Below are 23,656 nucleotides of genomic sequence, written 5' to 3' on the forward strand. Positions count from 1 at the left end.
GTTGTGTCACGTGCATTGCACGTGCCAGAATGTTAAATGATTGATGGCCTTGTGGTGTGTATTATTGGGGAGCGTTTTCTTTGTTTTGTTTTTTGTTTTTTTTTAAAAAAAAAATCCGTTGCTGATACTGAAAATGATGCTTTTGATGATGATGATGAATTGATGATGATCATGTTGTTTTATAAAAGGAAAATCCGAAAAATAAGTTTGGAAGTATTTGTTGGAACAGAAAAGGACAACAATAAAGAAGTTGTCACATTTTAGATAAATACGTTTGGAGTTGAAAATATTGATTTCGTTTATTAATATTTAATTTAATAAACGGGTCGAATTTGTGTTAACTTGCACAATAAGTGGGTCGAAAATAAATTTAAAGTTATTCGTTTATGATTTGTTTAATAAAATTATTCATTAACTTTGAAAATTTTTAATTTTAAATTAACGAGAATAATAACTTTCAAAGATGTTCTTGTAATTGACTGAGAAAAAGAAAAAAAAAACACATATTATATACTCTATGATACTCGGATTAAATGAACCAATTCGTTTATACATAAACGAATCTGAATTTGGATACTCTAATTCATTTAATAAATAACTCGAATTTATTGGAAGTTATTGAATCTAAGATCGTCCATTCAAAATTTGGACTTCATCCCCCGCAAAGAAGTGGCTCACGAGTCGCATAGTCGGCCTTGAGAGTTGGGAGGCCCGTTATGGATAATATGGAGCCCAGTTTATATTCCAAATTTCATTCCTCTCAATCATCCTCTTCTTGTCTTTCCTTCCCTACATTTTCTCTTACAATTTTTTTTTGGGAAATTTACACTCGTCCACCTGTTTGTTTTGCCTTTTTCAAAAATACACAAACACTTTTTTTTTTTTCAGTGCGCCACCTGAAGTTTGCTTTTTGTTGCATTTTTCCACTTCCGTCTAATTTCCGTTAGTAGATTTAACGGAATGTTAACGAAATGACCTTTTTACCCCTCAAAATTACAATTTAACCCAAAATAAATGGAAATTGGAGATAAATTGGATGTATTTAAATTTTTTCAAAGGTGGATGCTAGAAATTGGAGGAAAATAGTGTTTGTTGCTTGCTAGATTTAGAAAATTTGTATTTATTTTTTCTCTTTCAAAAAAATAAATACAAATTTTCTAAATCTAGCAAGTAATAAACACTATTTTCCTCCAAAAAAATAAATACAAATTTTCTAAATTTAGCAAGCAACAAACATTATTTTCCTCCAATTTCTAGCATCCACCTTTGAAAAAAAATTAAATCCATCCAATTTATCTCCAATTTCTATTTATTTTGGGTTAAATTGTAATTTTGAGGGGTAAAAAGGTCATTCAGTTAAATTTGCTAACGGAAATTAGACGGAAGTGGAAGAATGCAACAAAAAGTGAACTTCAGGTGGCGCGCTGAAAAAAAAAAAAGTGTTTGTGTATTTTTGAAAAAGACAAAACAAACAGGTGGACGGTTGTAAATTTCCTTTTTTTTTTTATCAGCACATGTTTCTTTAAATGAATAATAACTAGTGATACATTTAAAGCATATGATCGAAAGTTCGTATTTCAAAATACTGTAAATACATGTCACCAATCAATAATTATTATCTATTGAGTAATAATTGACATTTTATATCACATCATTTGAAATACTAACATATTTCGTACTCTCAGAAAACATATGTATTACTCCATTTAAATTAAAATAATTTGATATTTCCAAGGATTGAAGTGAAGAAAAATTGGCGATGATTATAATTGGAATAAATTAAAATAATTTGATATTTCCAAGGATTTATAGGTTTACTCAAATTATTTAGATAATGCATTTGATTGTCATCATCATATACACGTTAGTGAAATGTAAATGCCACATTTTGTAGAAACATTATAATTCGTTTGTCATTTTACAATTCATTAATCAGTTGTGTACATACTGCATTTCAGTCCAACTTGTAAAAACTTATTATTTGTCACTTAATTTCAATTCTCCTTACCTTAAGGGAAATTTATGTCATCTGGGTATCAAAACATCAATTGCACTTTTCCATTTGATACAAATTGAATAAGATTGGTCCGTTTAAGCTTAACATTTGAGTGTAGCTATTGACACCCCTCTATTCATGTTAATTTTTTAAACAATTACAATAAAATCTTTTCTAATAAAAACCTAAAAATTTTCTTAACTTTACTTAATCATTCTCTAAGAAGCCAAAAAATAATAAAAATAAAGAGTTTTCTATTCATTTTTTCATTAGTTTGATTTTCTTATATAAACAATAAAACCACTATATACAAATTTAATTGGCAGTTTTGGACTCATCAATTTCAAGATTCTTAATTTTAAGTAACTTATCACTTATGTACAATTAAATTCATGTGGGTATAATCTTTTTTTTTTAATGGTTCTACTGTAGCTTAATATCAAATTAACTTCTAACTTCACCATTGTCCATTGGAGATGTGAGAATAGACGTGAGAAAGAAGTTCATGAGCCTTGGGAGAGAAGAAAAAAACAAAAAACAATTGAGATTAATTAAAAAAAAATGGACTAATAAATTAAATTGAGTGAGGGCAACCGCAAGCTATTTCAACCAAGCTTACCACTGTTCCATTTTCAACTTTAATTTGTGGCCTAAAAATCTTATCACTTACAGTTCTTGACAGGTAGCAACCGCTAGGCATGCTCTTACTACCAGCTTTAGGTTATTTCCTCACGGTCTTAGCTTTCTAACGTAATAGAGATGTCGCACCTACTGGTATTCATTGCATGCTTTGGTTAAGAAACTTGAAATCACTCGTGTGGATTTGGATCTAATATTAAGTTAGATTTTGTTCTTAATTTTTTATATTTTTTTGCTTCACGTATATGTATAGTTCGGGATGGACAAAATTGGATTTAAATTAATCCGATCAGGTTGTTCAATTATTAAAAAAACTCATCCGAATGCAATCCGAACTTAAATTCGATCTGAATCCGATCCAAACATGTTCGGAACGAATTCATATCTTACAAATAATTTAAATTAATTCAGATCATATCGATAAATCTTGAATTTAATTTGGAGTTTTAGGTCCTTGCATTAAGTGGAAGACATAATTTGCATAATTTGCAAATCTTTGTAATCAACTTTCAAGTTGGATACAAAACCAAATAGACAAAGAAAAATAAGTTATTTTCATTATATTGCCATGCATATCATTGAAAATTATCAGAATAATTCTTTTTTTTTTCAGAAAATATAAAAAGAAACCAGAATTTAAACAACATAACATGCAAATAAACTCAATTAAAAAAAAAATCAAATAAAAGTTTGAAAATTTCTCAAGAAAAAAAAAAAGAACATATGTAAGCTAGAAAAAGAGAAATCGCCAATTAGAGAAGAGAAGAGCATCTCTGCACAAAAACAATCAATATAAAAAGCTAACAAAAAAGAGTCCATATCTTTTCCTAATTTTCTCATAAATTGACTCAATTCCTCTCCTTCTACTCATCAAAATCATTTTGCCAATCTTCTCAATTTTTTTCTCTCTTAGAAAACAAATCAAACATCTACAATCAACAACCAAACTGAAAGCTAATTGTGAGGCAACTGCAGTAATGACGGTAGCTGGGGAGCTTTGAGGTGATGGCTGGAGGTTGTAGTAGAGAATTTGTGAGGCAGCAATTTGGCTAGAAATCAATTGGCGGATTGGTGATCTCTGGCCTTTGGGATGAGAAAAAGAGTTGAGTGGTTTGCGGCTGTTTAGGTTGGGGATTTTGGGGAAAACAAATTAGGTTTATACTTTAGAAACTTTACTCTGTCTATATATTTAGTATCTGATTGGATTGTTGGATCAAATCCGAATTCAATCCAATCTGAATGTATTCGAATCGAATCAATCTGAATCCAATCCGATGCCCACCCTTATGTATAGTAATATACGGTTAAAATTTAATTAATTTTATACTCTTATTTAGTAACTAGTGTTTGAACTAGATTTTGGTGGGAAAAAAAGGACAAAAAACCTAGTTAAGCACAATAAATTTGTATTAAAGTGAAGTGGTGCCCCAAGTAATTCAGGTATGCTGACTATTTTTTGCCTTCTGTGGAGCTTGAAAAAGAATGAAAGATGTGGGGAGGTAGTGTGGAATTTAGATCTGGAGAGAGTTGGCTTAAAAGACTGTTTTTAACATGCAAAAGGAAGAAAATAAGTTAGATATGGAGCTAATAGTGGTTGACGACCACACATTAATGCTCAAGTTAGTATAAGGTTGGTTTTTGAGGTTAAGAACTAGAAAACTCTTAGTAATAAAGGTGGCTAGAGGTTGAAGAATGAATGAAGTGAATAAAACATGAGTACCTTTTTGTGGAGTGCCTCGGAGTGCTTGGCCACCATGCCACTTGGCGCATTTATATTGGTCATTTCTCTCGTTGTGGAAAGGATATTACTATCTTTTGGCTTTTGTGACCACTAAAGACTTGGGCACATGCTTGGAAGATAAGTAAGCGCATCATTTGTACACTTTGTCCACACTTAGACATGTTAGACTTTGCTAGTAGTTTAGCATGCTTGTGCTGAGATTGTCCTGCGATGGTTGGCGTGTCAAATAAGGATAAATGGTCCCAACTATTATGGTGGGCTGCGTTAGTCTACAAAAATGTGGCAGCCTGTTGCCTCTTCTTTTTCAATAAAATGTCTCCTTACTAATCCCTCAATATTAGCTTATGAATCAATATCCTTTTATGGTGGTAATGACACCTTTTATATTTGATATTTTGGATATTTTCTCCAACATTTCTACTTTCAATATAGGGGAATCCATGTACCCTTTTAATTGTTTGGTATACCTAGCATATCCCAATCTCCTCTTGCTAACTTAGAAACTCTAGATCGACACATTGTGTTTTATTAGTAATCTTTCATTTCTTCCTTTAACAACAAATAATTGTATATTTTTAAAAGGACAAAAAAAAAAAAAAGCTCACCACTGCGTTTAAACTTTACTGTGCAACAGGTCATCTAATTTAACAAGTGGCAAAGTATTATTAAATCAATCGTCAATTTATGGGCTGCAAGGTTCGGATTATGCGCCGTAGCAAGTTCCGAGAATTTGACATCTATTTTTCTTACTAGTCTACCTAGTCTTTATCAAAAGATGTCACATTGGCATACCTTGAACAAAAGATAAATTAGTAGGGCTAATGAAGAATCTAGTGAGGGCTCAACAGCACCACTGAAGCCCAAAATAACCCATTACAGCCACTGCTGATCTGGTCATCCCAAGTCAATTGCCTTCCTCATCACGTGGCAAATTGTAACAAAGAAACTACGCGAACAAATTGAAGAAGAAGGACGGGGGAAATTTACAGTAATGATATAAACTTGACCAGAAGTAATAAAATTGTTTAAATATTAAAAAAATAATTTTCATTGTTTACATAATAATAGTATGATAGTGGGGTCGAGTTCTGTGTATTAGCAAATAAATGAACTTTTAATATAGGTATTCTAAAGAGAGAAAATGAGTGAACTCATCAATTTTCTCCATTTTTTTTTGTTACTTTGAATCATTGATGAGCATAATTTATATACATATTTTACCCTTAATTATATAATTGCTAGTTATTTTTATTTGTTTCTTTTAATTAATTGAGTTATTTTATTGATTAGGGAATTAATTGGAGATTATGGATGAAAAATGCATAAAAAATAATAACCGGACAGTATTGAAGATCAAATTAATTTGTGGAAGCAATTCATGAAAGGAAGCTTAAAAAGGAAACAAATTAGAGTTTATGGAAATAATTGCCGCTTGTGAAGAATAAAAGAAAAGAGGAAAAAGTATGCTTAAAGGAAAATAATTGGCTTGTGCATCTCACGTGAATAGTTGGAAAAGCATTTACCATTAATTTCAAGTGGGTTTCACGTAGGGGTGGGCAAATCGGGTTTCGGTTCGGGTTGTTCGGGTTTCGGTTTGGGTTTCAACCCGTTCGGGTTGGAGAATTGAACCTAATCGGGTTGAAAACGCCAACCTAAACCAAACCAAACCGAATTTAATTCAGTTCGGTTCGGTTTGGGTTGGCAATTCGGATCAGATTGGATTGATAATTCAGGTTAAAATTTTGGTTCGGGTTAATTCGGGTTAGTTTGGGTTAGAATAATTCGGATTAGAATGGGTTGGAACAATTTAATCTAAAAATTCTAACAACAACCACTTAAAATCCAAAAATCTCAATTCCAAACATTCTTAACAACAAATATCAACTACAACTCATCTTTAATAACATTTCAACAATTTAAAAATCTAAATTCCAAACATTCCAAACATCCTTAAGGAACAATTTAATCCAAAAATTATAATAACCACTTAAAATCCAAAAATCTCAATTCCAAACATTCTTAATAACAAATATCAACTACAAATCATCCTTAATAACATTTCAACAATTTAAAACTCTCAATTCCAAATATTCCAAACATCCTTAAGGAACAATTTAATCTAAAAATTCTAACAACGACCACTTAAAATCCAAAAATCTCAATTCCAACATCCTTAACAACAAATATCAACTACAAATCATCCTTAATAGCATTTCAACAAGTCTTTTTAAAGTTAAAAAAACATAAAACATGTAGTCAAGTACAATAAAGCTACAAAAATTACAAATCTAAAAATTAAAATGGCAAATGGCAAGCATGATTAAACATCTCTACATGACAAATAAGGCTAATAATCCATCTCCAACACCATCAATACTCAACACAACATCTCCAAATTAGCAATAATTAACCACCACCATAGGGATTTTTTTTTGTTTAATGTATATATATTTTTAATTTTAAAAAGCTGAATCTTTAAAAAATAAAAAAAAGCTTCAACCCAAACGGGTTGAAGCTTTGAATCCGTTCAGATTTCACCGGTTAACCCGAACTGAACGCCCACCCCTAGTTTCACTTTCACGTGCATGGGCTTAAAGTTGGGTGTGCTTGGCTTGTTTGAAAATCCTTTTGACTTGAGGATTTTGTGGTGGCGTTACAATATAAAAGGAATTAGAGGGCAGCCGCCGCCCGCCAGTGGAGGAAAAAAAGGCGAGACAAAGAGAAGAAAATATGCAGCAGTTGGGCTTCCCATGGCCGATTTTATTTCTTTTGTTGCTCTCAATTCAAGTATGTTTAGCTAATTTTCTTATATTGAGATTAAGGATGAAGCCATATTCAATAAAATAATTATCTTTTTATTTAATTAATTCCCTATATATGTTCTTTAATGATTATTGTTTTTATTTCACATGATTAATTAGATGTTATTAAAATTTTTTCATCAATCTTGTCATGCATTATTGATTGTTAGGATTAATATTCGATTAAATCTATGCTTGGATCTATAAAGTTTATACATGATTATCTTTGATTCTATGTCTTTCATTAAATTGTTTACATAGAGTACTTAGGAAAACTTTGACTCTTTGTTGTTCAATATGTTTACATGGGATGCTTAGATGTCATATTATTAAGCAGAAAAAGAACCTACATTAGATTTAATTACTTGGGCTTAATTGTTAAATTCATGAGATGACATAGATTGATTTCGAGTTGTCACTCTAAAATTGGGGATTAATTAATAATTAGATAATTACTAGTTGAATAGTGGTAGATTCTGAAACCTTGGTAATTTTTGTCTTATTGAAACCTCATTTACTTTAATTGTTTTCTTAGTTTAATTAGTTTAATTTCTTTTAAAACTCAATTTGCTCAACTAGGTCAGGATTAATATTAATTTTAGATTTAAATTAAACTTTTCAATTTATAACAATTCCTGTAGGATCGAACTCGTTACCACTATTCTATCTCTAAATTCGTGCACTTGCGAGTATATTAAAATTTTCACAACAAATTTTTTTCTCAAAATTAGTTGTTTTCCTTAGACTAGACTTGGACTATTGTTTTATAGCTTTCATTGCAAGACAATAATATAACAAAGGAGTCTAGTTTTGTATGTTAGTAAATAAATAGATTTTAATATGAGTTCTTTTTTTTTTCAAGAAAAAAAATTTGTGCACTCATCAATTTTCTCTTTTTTTTTTGTGGTTATTTTGTACCCTACTCTCAAAATTAGTTGTACTCCCTAAATTTAAACTCTTGATCTAACTTTCATTGCAAGATAATAATATAACAAATGAGCCTAGTTTTGTAATTGTATGTTAGCAAATTTATGGATTTTAATATGGGCATTTTTAGGAGAGAAAATTGGTGCACTCACCAACCTTGTCCATTTATTTTTGGTAACCTTTCAGTCTACTCCTCAAAATTAGTTGTACTCCTTAGACTTAGAATCTTGATCCATAGCTTTCATTGCAAGATAATAATATGACAAAGTAATCTAGTTTTGTATGTTAGCAAACAAATAGATTTTAATATGCATACTTTTAAGAGAGAAAATTAGTGCACTCGTGAATCTTAGTGCTTTTTTCTTTTTTTCCTGGAGGCTTTGCGTCCTACTCGAAAAATTCCTTGTACTCCTTAGACTTGAACTCTTGATCTATAGCTTTCATTGCAGGACTCCTCCTTAAACTTGAACTCTTGATCTATAGCTTTCATTGTAGGATTATAATCTGTATTTAACAAATAAATTGATGGAATATAAGTATTTATAAGAGAAAAATTAGTCCATTCATCAATATTTTCCCTGCTTTTTTGTTACTTTACACCTTACTGTCAAAGTTACTTGCACTCCTTAAACTTGAACTCTTGATCTGTAGCTTTCATTACAAGAAGTTAACCAACTAAACTATCATTTATAAATAAAAGAGAATATAGGGAGCTAAACAAAATAAGCTCAAAAGCTTCATAGAGAAAGGAATTCTTTTATTTTAGTGAATGACCGCTTGCCAAATTTCATGACCATAGAATATGGTACAGGAACGAGGGATTGACGACCAATATCTGAGAATGGACATCAGCAGTTTTTTTTTAATATTATATTTTAATCTTATTTCTATTGATAAATTACAATTTGACCACTAAGTAACAGCATTGCCAATTTGCCATTACTTAGTACCCAAAGACATCACCAACTATTTTTTAGTTTCAATTTAACCACCGATTAAGAGCATTTCCATTGCTTGCTTAATACTTGATGCTTGTTTGGTATGCTTATTCTGCTAGTCAAAAGTGTGTTTTAAAAAAATTATTTTGACTGTACTAAAAAAAATCAAAATTTTAAGTTTTTGAAGGTAGAGTTATAGATAGAGTTGTTTTTTTTAAGTGTTAAATTATCTAAAGTACGCTTAATTTATTGCAATTTTTTTTCCTTTTTTTTAATGTTGAAAGCTCAATTTGATCACTGAGTGAGAGCATTACTATTAATGCGTATGTTTGATATACTTTTATAAATCTCCAAAAACTATACTTAAATTGTAGATTTTTTTCAAAGAGTTAAAATCGTCTAAAATGTCTTTGTTTGATTTGACAATTTTATTTCATTTTCTTATAAGATAACTGTAAATAACTTATCTATTAAAATAATTTTATAATTTTTAATAAATAAAAAAATGTATGAATAAGTTTTATTTAAAATTAGGGATGACAAAATTCTCCATAGGGTTCCACCCCAAATGAGGTGAATTTTGAATAATTTTTGGAGAATGAGAAAAAAATAATCCCTAAATTCTTAATAGAATGGGGTTTGGTTTTGTACTCTTCACCCCACCCCCACCCCCACCCCACTCCCTATTATATATAAATATTTTTTCTAGTTTTTATATAATAATTTTTGTTTCATCAGTTATAAGGTTGTTAATAAATTTTCTTTTTATTTTTACTTGAGGTAAATAGGGTATAACTAAAAGAAAACTATGTAATATAATTTTTATATCAACTTAAAACATTGTTATGTTTTATTTTCTCTCTTAATATACTGTTTTCTTCAAACATTTTTCAATTTTGATATCATTTCAAGATATTATTTCAAACATTTGTAGATTTTTTTAAAAATCATTTATAATATGGTAATGATTTTATTTAATTCTTTAGTTTTTAATTTTTTTTAAAATATGTATCTATATCTATTATAAAATAAATTAATAAGAAATGAAGTGGGAATATAAAAATTATTCACCACATGGGGATTCTTCATCCCCACCCCACTAAATTTATAAGAGAATAAGGATAAAATTTTTAATGGAGTGAAAAATGGGTGGGCATCCCCATTCCCACCTCCACCCCATTGTTATCCCTAATTAAAACACTTGTTAAAAAAAAAAAAAAAAAATTCCCCTGCTCCTCATTTTGATCAGGTAAACGGATCCAACAACTATCGGTGCATCGGCGCAATTACACCGATTCCTAATGGAGTATGGCGAAAAAGCAGAATACATATTAGTCGCGACCGCCTCACCAACTCCAGGTGGGACCCGCCGCTTCAGATGCCACTGTGCCAATCCCTATGAGTGAGAAACGCAAAAGTCTCGCCGAATACCCATTTCGTCAGCAATTGCAAAGCGTGAGCTTGCATGCTTCTAGTGAAAATAATAATAATGATAGTCTAATAATAATCAAACAAACAAATAACAAAAATTAGCACCACAAAAATTTGGGAATTTGGGTAAGGTTTTATTATGAGACAGGTCAACATCTCACCAACTTCTTCAACTTCAACTACTTCTCTTTTCTTTTCAACCAATTAAATCTACCGTAAATATTAAAGAAAATTTGATAATCATCCCATGTGGATAGGCAGGTAGCTCACTTAATCGGTCTCGTAAGCTAAGGCCTAAGGTAAAGAAAAAGATTAAGGGTTAAATCTAATAGAGTAGGTTTAAGCTATCGTCGACGAAAAAAGATTGAGTACAAGTATAATACTTGAAATCTATGTATATATTACATCATTAAAATTAAAATATCTAATAACGAACGAGTCAAAAGCTTAAATTAACTTATGTTTATATATTTTGGATAACTAAATATATTCGAATGATTTTTTTTATGTTATTAAAGTCTTTTCTATTTTCATGCTACACCTTTCAAATTTTTAATTCTTAAATACTTAAAAAATTTCACAAACAAAACCTAATTTCTTATTTAGTAATAAATAACTTTTACTATATAGCAATCAAAGCCAAAATCCCTGGTTGTAATAAATATTTAGCAACAATCAAAATCAAAATCAAAATTAATTCCATTGTCGTTTTCGCCGTCCATGGCTCTATTAACGTAATCCCTGGTATGAACACTATTTAAGAGATGTATGGCCGTTAATTAACGCTTTTGTTATTATCCATAATCTTTAATAATTTAGATCAAAACTTTTGGAAAATTATTAATTATCAATTCCATTTTTTTCTTACTTTTCTTCCTGAAATAAATAAATAAATAATAGTAAGTGGTTGGCGAAGTGGATTCTGTGGAAGGAAGAGAAGTGGCATGCGGTGAGGTGATGACGTGGCAGTTACTTTTCCTTCTTTTCTTCAGTGTTATTAGGCCGGGTTAGGTGACTCAACTTTTTCTTATTTAGTTCCCCTTGCTTTTAAACTCTCGTCTTCAGTTCATTTCATTTCATTTTATTTTCTCTCTCGCCGAATCAATCCATCTCATTGTCTCCTCTCTTCAGCGCTCACTCTTCAGGTAATCCTTTTTTTTTTTTTTTCCCCCAATTTCTTGTATTTTCTATTTAAATTTTTAAAATTGATCGTAAATAGAGCTTGAAAAATTTATACGGCCAAACATAATGTGATCGTTTTGGGTTTTGCTTATTCGGGCAACCATTAGGGCAAAACAGAAACTTCCATTTTAATTGAGTGCCTATTGTCTAAGGTGAGAAACAAGCAGCAGATCTTTTTCGATATTCTGTACCTAAATTCTCTGAAAAAACAGCGGGGCCCACAAGTAGGGGGCGGTTTCTGTTTTCATAGTCTCTCATCGGGTCGCGTGCTTTGCCAAAAATTTTGACTTTAGAGTCTGTGATGTTGACGCGTGTCCTTGATTATTCGCGGTTTTGACGTACTAACATTTGGAAATTTTGCAGACAAGTCCAATCCGGTCGAACCGAACCGGGTTCACCCTTGTGCAGCGGAGTGAACTGTGAGGGAGGAAAAGACGTACGTTGTCAGACGATGATAATCAACGTGAAGGAATCGACAATGGTGCGGCCGGCGGCGGAGACGCCGAGGGTGGCGCTGTGGAACGCGAACGTCGACCTGGTGGTGCCGCGGTTCCACACGCCGAGCGTCTACTTCTACCGGCCGACCGGCGCCGCCAACTTCTTCGACGCCGGGGTTCTCAAGGACGCACTGAGCAAGGCGCTGGTGCCGTTCTATCCGATGGCCGGCCGGCTGAAGCGGGACGACGACGGCCGTATCGAGATTGACTGCAACGCTGAGGGCGTCTTGTTCGTCGAGGCAGAAACGACGTCGTTGATCGATGATTTCGGAGACTTTGCTCCCACTCTGGAGCTGAAGCAGCTCATCCCAACGATCGACTACTCTGGTGGAATATCAACTTATCCCCTCTTAGTTTTGCAGGTATGTTTATATATTTATTTATTTTATTGTAAAAAAGTTAATATTTATTTAAGCTTTTTGTTTAATTTATGCATTGCACACGCAAAACTTAGAAGATTAATTTATCCACTTAAGTCTTTGACTCTTTTTTTGTTTTTTTTTGTTGATGAACTGAATATTTAACTTAGTGGTTGGTAATTGTAACCAATGCTTTAATGAGAGTCGCTGTTTGAGTTCGTAAATAGATGTAGATATGTTTTTGTTTTTCCTCAAATTGAGGTGGATGTAGATTTTTGAATAATGTTTGGTAGAGTTTTAGATTAAAAATTCAAATTTCTAATAAATTTTTAGTTGTAAAACTCAGTCATTTTATAAGGGCAGTCGTATTATAAATGTCCTAACTAAATCAATTGATGATTATGTAAGGTAACCAAGCCCTGGTTGTCAATTTCGTTTTTTCTTTTGTTGAGAAAAATCATTAATAGATCTCAGTTTAAGTCAAAAGCCTTATTTAATATAGTTTTTTTTGTTTTTTTAATTATAATTTGGTCTACATTAACTAGTGGTTACACATCAATTATATAAATAATTATTATTTCATGCCATTAAATAGCTCGTAAGCAGTTGGTGGCTTTGACGAATTTGTCTGTTTGCTGTGAATCTAAAAGAGAAAAAGAATTTGGAGACGTAATTTTATGAAAATGGAGGAATGAATAGACCACGAAAGAGTGAAGAAGTCACTTAAACGAAGGACTGACTTCTTCTGCTAATAATTTTGGTATGCAGCGGGTCAAATTTATCAGCTTTCACACCTAATTTTGTATGTACTATGTAGTGTCCTTGGGGTCTTCTTTTTCAGGAGGTGGATCTGTAACATACATCCCCCACTCCATACACTCCACGTGTCCGTATATGGGAAAACAATGCCTGCAAATGGCACCCTTAGAGGGCTGGCTAACCCGGTCTGTAAGGTACAGAAGTTGTACCGTAGCCAGCTCCTTCTTTTTCAATATAAAAATAGGACACCTTTCCTCTATCAAGGGATGGATGGACACTTCACACAGTCACACTTGCCTAAAAAGGCTAGTGATTAAAATGACACTTCATCTTCATGTGCAATTAATTAGAAACAAATATCAATATGCTTAGATATCAGACATACGGGAACCGAATCTTCCAAATTGAGTACTAGCCACATTCTTAGTCAAGGACTCTTGTTAATCCAACCTAACTTTTAAGTTCCAACTTCCAAGCAAGGAGCAATTATGTTGATTCATCTCCCATGGATTAGAAATTAATGATGTCCATGTGATGGGATAGGGACATGTCATTGCACATGAACCACATAACTTCTCTCCCCCACTTTTTAGCTGGATGAAATACAAATTGATTTTATGGCCCCCCATTTTCCCATTATCCAAACTAGTATTTGACAGGACAGTTCTGGGGGATTTTATTACGCCCTTTTAACTTTTTAGAGTTAGGTGGTGGTTGTGCACCGCCTATGTCGTTGGAGGCTTGGCCGTAATTAAGAGTTTGACAAAAATGAAAATTGATGCCACCTTCGTTAAGTTATCTGCTACCTAACATACTTCAAGCTTAATCATCCAACTAACTTGGGCCACGCTACAGCTTCGGTCATAAAAAGTGATAATACTTCACATTAGAATTAGGCAAGTATTTGGGAGTTTCATTGGTAGAGTGCCAGTTGTAATTGCTTGTGGCTTAGTAAAAGTTGACTTTAACTGCTAATCTACGTGGTTTTATATTGGCGATGGCTATTTTGGAGCTACTCTAATTATAATTACACACACAAAGTGATAAATAATAAAAAATACGTTATAATTTTAATTATATGGTTATAAAAGGGTGCTCTACCTTAGAGCGGTTCCAACGAAATCAAACCCATATTAACTATTTTGCATATTAATCCTCCATGTTTTGCATGTTTTAGTTGGGTTACAAGTTACAACAGATGTAACATAGGATAACCCTTTCCATATATCACTTTTTAACTGTTGCTTGAGGAATATGGTGCGATGTGAGTTGTGAAATGAGAGTTGCAGAGTCGTACTTTGGCAGTAAGAAGTCAAACTTCTTGGATTTAGACAATTAGTTCGCTTGTATCCCCTAGTTTCCAAATTGCCTTTAGGATGTTTATACTTATCATACGAGTGAATTGGATATAGAAACTAAATTGCATCTGACTTCTTCGGATCTATTTGCTCGAAAATTTTAAGAGAACTATGAATGTTATTAATTTGGTAACTTTTAAGTTCTTTGCTCTTGCATAAATTTCTCCAAATATCCAAAAACAGACAATAATGATGAGTTATACGTTCACACTTAAACACCAGAGCGGGCATTCAAGTTCATTACTGTCTAATGAAGGCTGAGGTTTGTTGGTCATGTCTTTTTAGTTTTAAAATGTACTTCAAAATTATGGAAACAGGGTTTCTACTTGAAAATTTCGTTTAGCTTATCCGAAACCCTTGTTGCAGCAAAATCTTAAGGAATGCTAAGAAGTGATTACTTATATAGTAATCTCATACCACTTGAGTTTTTGAGGCATTGCAAATCTTGAGCTCACCAATCATGGTTTTGAATCTCTGCAGATCACTCACTTCAAATGCGGTGGGGTCTCACTTGGTGTGGGTATGCAACATCATGTGGCCGATGGATTTTCTGGTCTCCACTTTGTGAACACATGGTCAGATTTTGCTCGTGGTCTTGATCTTACCATCCCACCATTCATTGATCGAACTTTGCTTCGCTCCCGAGATCCACCTCAACCTGCATTTGAACATATTGAATACCAGCCTCCCCCTCCATTGAAACATCCTCTGAAATCAAGTTCTGAGACTACAGCTGTCTCAATTTTCAAATTAACCAGGGACCAACTCAACATCCTCAAAGCCAAGGCCAAAGAAGATGGTAACACTATCAATTATAGCTCATATGAGATGTTGGCGGGCCATGTGTGGAGGTCTGCATGCATCGCACGGGGGCTTACTGCTGATCAAGAGACCAAATTGTACATTGCAACAGATGGACGTGCTAGATTGCGGCCTCCTCTTCCACCTGGTTACTTTGGGAACGTGATCTTTACAGCTACACCAATGGCAGTCACGGGTGATCTCCAATCAAAGCCAATATGGTACGCTGCAAGTCGGATCCACGATGCATTGGTTCGGATGGACAACGACTATCTAAGGTCAGCTCTTGATTACTTAGAGCTTCAGCCTGATTTATCAGCTTTGGTTCGTGGTGCCCATACATTTAGGTGTCCAAATCTCGGGATTACTAGCTGGGTTAGGTTGCCAATACATGATGCTGATTTCGGGTGGGGTCGTCCCATATTTATGGGACCTGGTGGGATTGCATATGAGGGCTTATCATTTATAATCCCAAGCCCAACCAATGATGGAAGCTTATCAGTTGCCATCTCTCTGCAAACTGAACACATGAAACTATTTGAGAAGTTAATATATGACATTTAGAAAACCACCACTGAAACTCATCGGAAGTGAATCAAGCAGGTCGATTTCAGATGCACAAATTTTTTTGGAAAGCGGTTTTGTTATCTTTTGTTCATTACAGACCTTTTTATGTTTGAAATGTACCTACATATTAAACTTTCTTTGGCGCATGCTGTCTGTTTATTTCTCATATATGAACTCCGTGAGAACCTGATTTAATAAGGCTGATGTTGTTTTTTTGGCGTCAACTTTAATTAATTCATATTGTCATTTTTAGCCTCTGGTTGATTTTTAACTCTGATAAAGCAGCATTTTAAGAAATGTAGCTTCCAACATTTGATCATAATTGCCAAGGAATATATGTTCGGTCCCGTTTGAGATTGAGGTGCTGTAAATTTTAAGCTACAGCTGCTGTAGAAAAAAAACTATAATTATTAAATAAAAATTAATAATATATAGTAAATATAAATTTTAAATAATAATTTTGTCAGTAAATATAAATTTTAAATAATAATTTTGACAAAATTATTAAATATATAATATATATTTTATTATACAAGTGAAAAATTATATCAATATAACTTATAAGCTGTAATAGTTAGTGTTTACCAAATATTTTAGTACTGTAACTTTTAAGTTACAGCTACCCAACCTCAATACCAAACTCACCATTCATTTCTCCCCTCGACAAGGAAATGGATGAGATAGCTAGCAAGCTTTAATATGTCGTGATGACTTATGGTAGTTAAGGGAACCATATGAACTCTTCTTTTGATACTGTTATAGCAGTTTTTTACGTTCATTCAATATAATCCGTTTTCATAATCGTGCATACAATCTGTATGCTAATGTTAGAGATAGGAAGAGAAGATAGGGAGATTTTGACACTTTTTAAGAAAACAATCACAGTCGATAAATTACATAATTAAAACGACAAACCTAGCAGACGCTAGCAACATCTTACTGGCTCTGAAGCAAAAGGGCATATGCTTGTAAGATAGTATTAAAAACAGCAAACAAAATCTTAAAAACCACACAATGAGACCAATGCTCTGAAGGAAGTTATAAACACTCGAATAGAAAAGTTAAAACCCGATAAGAAAATATGGCAGTGAGAGTCCGATGAGAGCCAAGATCACATGTAGCATAGCTGCTGAGATGAGGTAATAAGGACCTGCTGGTGACAAGGCTGCACCATTGCTGGATCGAGGGTGATGGGCGTCATTTCCTGCACCATAATTTCCCTTCCCTTTCTGTCCCTTTATCGAATCAAAAATTTCTTGCTTTCCCTTCAATCTCACTCTTTCAGTTTCTGCATATATTCTATTCGTGACATTTACGCCCGTGTCTCTCACTGTAGGAAATATGATGAACATTAGTTCACACTATATGCAGTTTGCGGGAAAAAAAAAAAAAAAAAAAACCTTAAAGCTCTTTCTGTATCTCGTAAGATGAAAATATTTCGCATACCATGAAGTTGCTCACCAAATCTTGGTTTTGAAAGGTTGAAATCTTCAATTTTTGATGTTGGAAAGTCTTCAAAACCCAGGATTGTAACAGATTGAGTATATAAGATAAATAAGAACCATAAAAGAAGTCTTATCTTCATTTTCTACGGCTTTTGCTGTTCTTATTTTGAACTTTTTTCTGTCTTATTGGAATTTCTTACGGAGAAGGAGGTTTCTAGGCTCGGGATGATTAAGTTCTAAGCGGTAAGAGGTATTTATGATGGAACTTAAGCTCTCTGTAGAGGGGAAAAGGTAAAAACTAATGGTCATGAGCAACGCAAAATGCTGCTTTAGTCGGAGAATCAAAATATGTGGCCCATACTTGTGATCCATGGCTGTCTTTGATACATCAAGACTATGCAAAAAGGAGTTCATATTTTAAATCATAAACCCAAAAAAAAAAAAAAATTTATGTGAAGAAAGAACTGGTCTGTGGTAATAGCTTAAAGAGGCAACGATATGTCTGTAAAAACGTCATTGCTTTGCTAGATTATTATTCATATTCTTCTTGTTGTAACTGTCAAGACAGCAAGCATATCCTGGAGGACCTGAACTTCAAAGTTAGGCTTCAACTTGTAAGTTAAGATTCTGGGGCGGCCGTGGCCGAACATCTTATCTTTTATTCATTTCAGACACTCGGATTCCTGCTCTTTGCTTTTTCACATTTTTGTTCAGGGTTCTCTTAACTTTTGCCCTTATAGCATGCGTTAAGTTCAACTTCTGATGCCTTACAATGTAAAATTTATGGCGAATCAATTTTTTTTTTCGTATCGTTATTGATATATTTGAGCATTCGAGCTTTATTCCCAAATGACAGCTGGTCCTCTGATGATGTGAATTTATCCATCATATTCACTGTTTGGAAATGTTAAGAATACGTTTGGGATTAAGGTTAGACAGCTGTAGTTTAAGAGTTATAGTATTAAAATATTTGGTAAACACTAGTTACTGTAACTTAAAAGTTATGTTAATATGATTTTTCACTTATTTAATAAAAAAATTATTATATTTTTAATAATTTTGTCAAAATTATTATTTAAAATTTATATTTGCCATATATTATTAATTTTTATTTCGTAGTTATAGTTTTTTTTTTTTCCACAGCAACTATAACTTAAAAGTTACAACACCTCATTCCCATTTCACAACAGTTATAGCTTAAAAGTCACGGCAGCTCATTTACAAACAGGATCTAAATCCTTTTACTTCATTCATATAAGATAGGTAAAGTATCACTTTTACCTTACTCTTCCTTTTATACGTGCTTAAAGAAGCGAAGAGACCAGCTGGTCTCTGATAAAGTGGCTGAAATAATAAAGCTATAGCTTTATTGTTATTATCAGAACCAACGGTTTTAGTTGATCGACTTTGTCTCTTTGGGATAGAGAATCTGATGCTCGCTGATCTGTTTTACCAGAAAAAAATTTAAATAATTTCGATAAGCATCTGCCGACAATTTTTTTTTTTTTTGGCCATGAGTTTAGAAAATTTTAACCCCTCTAGAGTCTAGAACCCCTGTCTTATTTTGCAATTTGATTACATTTTCCTGCGTTGAGTATAAAATGCTTGTAAGGTGACAGCAAGGTATCTTGTGTTTATGGAGGGAATTTGCAAGCTCAGAATACCTAGATCATGATGTGTCAGAGATTCGATAGGTGTATATGTAAGATTCTGGGATCATGAAAGATGTTGATGATCGGATCAATGATCATGATTATTGCTTGCCATGATCATGATCCCTGGTGTAACTCTGTTCTAGCCAAAGTGATCCTGGCCTTCCATAGAACATTTAAGATGGAAATTAAATTCAAATGAAAGAAGCAAAAGGAATGGAAGAGATTTAATTAGTTGTTGATTTTCTGGATAAAGATGATGCTTGAATTACAAGAAACTTGGATTGTTGAGAAAGATAGCTGATTCAATTAGAAGAAAGTGGCCGGTATTTACTGGATGAAAAGGAACAGGAAGGAAAGGCACCAACTTCCCCTGCTTCTTACAAAAGATATGAAAAGAGAACTTACTTTCGCTTTTTGTTGAATTCGTTGAAATCATATGACTTTTGCAATCTCTTAAACTTGACAATTTTTTTCTTTTTCTTTTTTTACTTTTCCACGCTTATATATTACAATTAAAATCTACTGACATTGATATTGAGAATAAAGAATCTATTGAGACTATCATTGACAAGTTTATTATAGCACCGCCTGGAATTTCTAGTATTACTTAATACGAAAAGGATATATGCTTCTCCCACATTAATGGGAGAGAATAATTTGGAAGAGAAATGAGTAAATATACTAAAATGTCACATGAATCAACATCCATCCAACTCCATCATGTATTCCAATGCTGATAGTTAACTACTCCATGGCGCTCATTAGAATATTAGAAGTTGATACAGTTATTTGATTAAGCCCTATTTGGGAACGCGGCGCTATGATTGCCAAGTAATTTAATTGCCGCAATGCAATAGTTAAAGAAGAACTTTATACTATATCACCATTTGGGAGTACTGCTGTGCTGTGGTAGCCAAGAAGCCTTAATGCAATCATATTTGAGTTATAATACTATGTTAAATTATTGCTAGATAATGCTAACTAACCTCAAATTTATATTTTAAATCGTGCAGACAATCACACCTAATAATTGTTAATTATCTGCGTTACCGATTTATTTTCGATAAAACTTGACAACCTTATGTACTAGTAATACTTACCAAAGTTTATTTGATTGTCTTGGAATAGATTTTGTGCTTGTTTCATGGGAGCACTTTTTGCCGTAATTGTATGTTCATCTCTGGACTTTGAATATGGTTACTATTTATATGTTGTATATAATTTATATAAATGTCTTGAATAGATTCATATCACCCTCTGAACTAGAGATGGCCAACGGGTTGGCCTGGCACAGTCCAACCCATTAAATAGTGGCCTAATTGTACCATTAGGTTAGTACGATATGACCCTCTAATTTCGTAGTTTGTGCCTTGTTAATACCTATATTTATTCTTTTAAATTTAAATTGTTAGTATTTACATTCATGAATTGGATTATGTGAGAGAGTGTCGCTACCTATAAAGAAATAAATGTGAAATAAAAAAATTAAAGTGAAATTTTAAATTTAATTTTTAATTTTCTGTAGGAAAACAAAAAATATTAAAAAAAATAGCATAGACCCGCGGCCTGTACAGATGGGCTCTTAATGGGCTGGTGCCTGTGCCTTACCCAGATATGGCTGATGAGTCGAAAAGTTGGGCCCAGCAAGGCCGGTTACTATCCCTACTCTTAGCCACTCCTCACCTCATTGCAAGGAACGCACCAAAGGAGATGATTTAAATACAACTTTTTAGCAAAATTGCTGCGCAGATCGAGTGTTTTTAAATGCTTTAGAAAGCAATTAATGACATGGCGAGTAGTCCATGCAAGTTTAGTTGGATTACACTCTCACTATATTGTTTGTAGCACATTATTATTATTATTTTTTAAATGCGCGTTGATTGCGGTATCTTTCGGGTATCATAACCTCATAATTTGGGTATAGTCAAATGTTAAATTTTATTGATTTTTCTTAATGCCTATATTATGGGTACGACGCCTTGAGGTATGAATATATAAGCCGACATAAACAAAAAGTGTGTGTGTATAGTCCTTCTCAAATGTGGGTATCTTCATTTTTTTTTTTTTTTCATGCAGACACGTTTTTAAATAATATATTTTAATAGAGATAATTTTTAATTCTATTAAACCGCGTTTGTAGGTATTAAAAATTAACTCTGTCAAGCCACACGACTTAATAGCATATTCGTATTAAAAAAATGAGTGCGATCGCATATATATGTATGTATAATATTCCCAATCCAAGATTATGGATTTGTTAAAGTTTGAAAAATCTATTAAATTGTGTGTTTAATAAAGTTCACGACCCTAACCAAATCACTATTCATTGGTGCAAATGCTTACATCTTTTAAAATATAAATTTGTTGTATATACGGTGTATTGGTTAATTGAATAAAAAATGATAATAACACTAATGCACCAAAACTTGTAACAATACGGGAGTTTCTAATTGGGCTCTTGTAACAAAAAGCCACCTAAACTTCCCAGTGCAGCACATATAAAAGAAACTGAACGCTGACGAAAAATGCTTAGACACTGCCGGTTTTACACACTGTTTTTGTCGGCGATTTGTCTCAATATTAGTAGATCAATACCCTGAAGGAAATTATAAAACTTGAATAGAAAGGTTAAAACCCTGTGAGAAAATATGGCAGTGAAAGTCCCATGAGAGCCAAGATTACGTGTGGCGTAGCTGCTGAGACGAGGTAACGAGGACCTGATGATAATGAAGCTATTCCTTTACTGGAACGAGGGTGACGAGCTGGATTTCCTCCGCCATTAGTTCCCTTCCCTCTCTGTCCTTTTACTGAATCTAGAATTTCTTGCTTTCCCTCCAATCCCATTCTTTCAATTTCTCCATAAAATCCATTTGTGACGTTTACGCCTGTGTATGGAATCTGATGAACATTAGTACACACCATGCAGTATGCATAACAAAAATTCTTGAAGCTCTATCTGTATCTTATAAGATCAAAATAGAATGCATACCATGAAGTTGCCCTCCAAATCTTGGTTTTGAAAGATTGAAATCTTCAGTTTTTGACCTTGGAAAGCTTTCGAAACCCAAGATTGCAACAGATTGAGCACAAAAGATAAATAAGAACCATGGAAGAAATCTTGTCTTCATTTTCTATGACTCTTGTTATTTCTTGAACTTTTTTCCTTTTTTTTCCTATCTTTCTTTTTTTGGAATTTCTGATGGGGAAGGAGGTTTATAGGGTAGGGATGACTACGTTCTAACAGCTAAGAGGTATTGATGATGGAATTTACAGGGGAAAACTAATGGACTGTTTGGAGATGTTAATTCCTTTTGCTTCTTTTTTTTTTTTTTTGGTCTTATCCACGAGGTATCCTGGGGAGGGCCCCAACTGTGGGAGGCACCTTTAAGCCCGTACCACAACCCAGACTAGAAGTCCCCGCTCGAACCGGGAGGCACAGGTTCTTCCAACAAATGCGACTTCCCTGCGACTCGAACTGGGCGACTCGAACTGGGGAGCAAACCCAGTCAAGCCACTTAAGGGGACTCCATTGCCAGTGGAGCCAACACTTTGTTGGTTCCTTTTGCTTCTTTCTTGTAGGGAATGTAAAGTATTATTTTTAGCTTACTGCTTTCTTTTACAAGTGCTTAAAGTAGCAGAAGAGACCAGCTGGCCTCTGGCTGAAAGAATAAAGGCTATAGCTTTATTGGTTTTTCTCGAAACCACCCCTTTAGTTGATCGAGTTTGTGCTCGAGTTTGTGCTTGTTTGACGAAATTGGGACAGAATCTGATGCTTGCTTTTCTGCTTTATCCGAGAGAAGTTCAAATGTTCTCGATAGGCATCTGACCCTCCTATAATTTTGTTTTTGGCCATGAGTTGAGAAGATTTTAATCCCCTTAGAAACCCATTATCTTATCTTACAATTTGATTGCATTACATCATTGTGTTAAGTGTAAAATCTTTTAAGGTGAAGGCAAGATATCTCGTGTTCATGGAGGAGATTTTTTTTGTTGATATAATGATATATTATAATCAGAGTTCTATTGATATTTGACAATCAGACATTGATCGGGACTCCACTTTAATAATTCTATTATAGCATAATTCACAAAGAGATAAGTAAACTTCTACCAAGAGAAGAGTCGAGTTCTAGCCATTACTAAGACTTGAACCCATGCACCCAAGGTTCTCTGGGTGCATGGGACACCAATGGGCTATGAGCCCATTGGTCGTTCATGGAGGGGATTTGCTAGCTCAGAATCCATATCATGATGAGTCAGAATCAGAAGGCGTATACATAAGATTCTGGAATCATGGAAGATGCTGATGATGAAATCAATGAGAACCAATAGTGAAAGTGAAACTGATTAGAACAGGATAACAGTGTAGTTGTTCATTGCTTGCAAATGATCATGATTCCGTTGAAAGTACCTTCAAGCAAAAGTGATACTGGCCTTGCGAAGAAAAAATGGATAATTGAATTGTGAGCAGCACCAGGAACGGAAGAGAACAGCTAACTGTTTATTTTCTGAAAAAAGACGATGCTTGAATTGCAAGAAACTCGGATTATTGAGAAAGAA

At 33.4% G+C, this 23,656-nt stretch overlaps 3 protein-coding genes across 4 annotated transcripts; 1 reads left to right on the forward strand and 2 right to left on the reverse strand.

Moving 5' to 3' along the window:
- The first annotated feature begins 11,434 nt into the window (after positions 1 to 11,434).
- Positions 11,435 to 16,251, forward strand: LOC102624577 (shikimate O-hydroxycinnamoyltransferase). Its single transcript, XM_006493322.4, has 3 exons — positions 11,435 to 11,618; positions 12,019 to 12,514; positions 15,109 to 16,251. The coding sequence occupies exons 2-3, from the start codon at positions 12,107 to 12,109 to the stop codon at positions 15,991 to 15,993; spliced, it is 1,293 nt and encodes a 430-aa protein (XP_006493385.2). The 5' UTR covers positions 11,435 to 11,618; positions 12,019 to 12,106; the 3' UTR covers positions 15,994 to 16,251.
- A 609-nt stretch (positions 16,252 to 16,860) lies between these two features.
- On the reverse strand, positions 16,861 to 17,797 carry LOC102624851 (uncharacterized). Of its 2 annotated transcripts, none has more exons than XM_052444393.1 (2): positions 17,458 to 17,797; positions 16,861 to 17,326 (listed from the first exon to the last, which is right to left on the reverse strand). In XM_052444393.1, the coding sequence occupies exons 1-2, from the start codon at positions 17,579 to 17,581 to the stop codon at positions 17,058 to 17,060; spliced, it is 393 nt and encodes a 130-aa protein (XP_052300353.1). In that variant the 5' UTR covers positions 17,582 to 17,797; the 3' UTR covers positions 16,861 to 17,057. The 2 variants fall into 2 exon arrangements, with proteins under 2 accessions (XP_052300353.1, XP_006493386.2); XM_006493323.3 differs by having other exon boundaries at positions 17,443 to 17,706.
- Positions 17,798 to 21,437: 3,640 nt separating this feature from the next.
- Positions 21,438 to 22,414, reverse strand: LOC102625325 (uncharacterized). Its single transcript, XM_006493325.4, has 2 exons — positions 22,086 to 22,414; positions 21,438 to 21,981 (listed from the first exon to the last, which is right to left on the reverse strand). The coding sequence occupies exons 1-2, from the start codon at positions 22,222 to 22,224 to the stop codon at positions 21,725 to 21,727; spliced, it is 396 nt and encodes a 131-aa protein (XP_006493388.2). The 5' UTR covers positions 22,225 to 22,414; the 3' UTR covers positions 21,438 to 21,724.
- Positions 22,415 to 23,656: the final 1,242 nt, after the last annotated feature.

Source organism: Citrus sinensis, chromosome 7, assembly GCF_022201045.2.
Source record: "Citrus sinensis cultivar Valencia sweet orange chromosome 7, DVS_A1.0, whole genome shotgun sequence".
NCBI lineage: Eukaryota > Viridiplantae > Streptophyta > Magnoliopsida > Sapindales > Rutaceae > Citrus > Citrus sinensis.

Bases quoted from the DNA above. Each gene is read 5' to 3' on its own strand.
- LOC102624577 (XM_006493322.4), top strand. From the start codon at position 12,107: ATGATAATCAACGTGAAGGAATCGACAATGGTGCGGCCGGCGGCGGAG. The intron at 12,515-15,108 runs GTATGTTTATAT...GAATCTCTGCAG, and splicing joins ATCCCCTCTTAGTTTTGCAG to ATCACTCACTTCAAATGCGG.
- LOC102625325 (XM_006493325.4), bottom strand. From the start codon at position 22,224: ATGAAGACAAGATTTCTTCCATGGTTCTTATTTATCTTTTGTGCTCAA. The intron at 21,982-22,085 runs GTATGCATTCTA...TTCCATACACAG, and splicing joins ATTTGGAGGGCAACTTCATG to GCGTAAACGTCACAAATGGA.
- LOC102624851 (XM_006493323.3), bottom strand. From the start codon at position 17,581: ATGAAGATAAGACTTCTTTTATGGTTCTTATTTATCTTATATACTCAA. The intron at 17,327-17,442 runs GTATGCGAAATA...TATTTCCTACAG, and splicing joins ATTTGGTGAGCAACTTCATG to TGAGAGACACGGGCGTAAAT.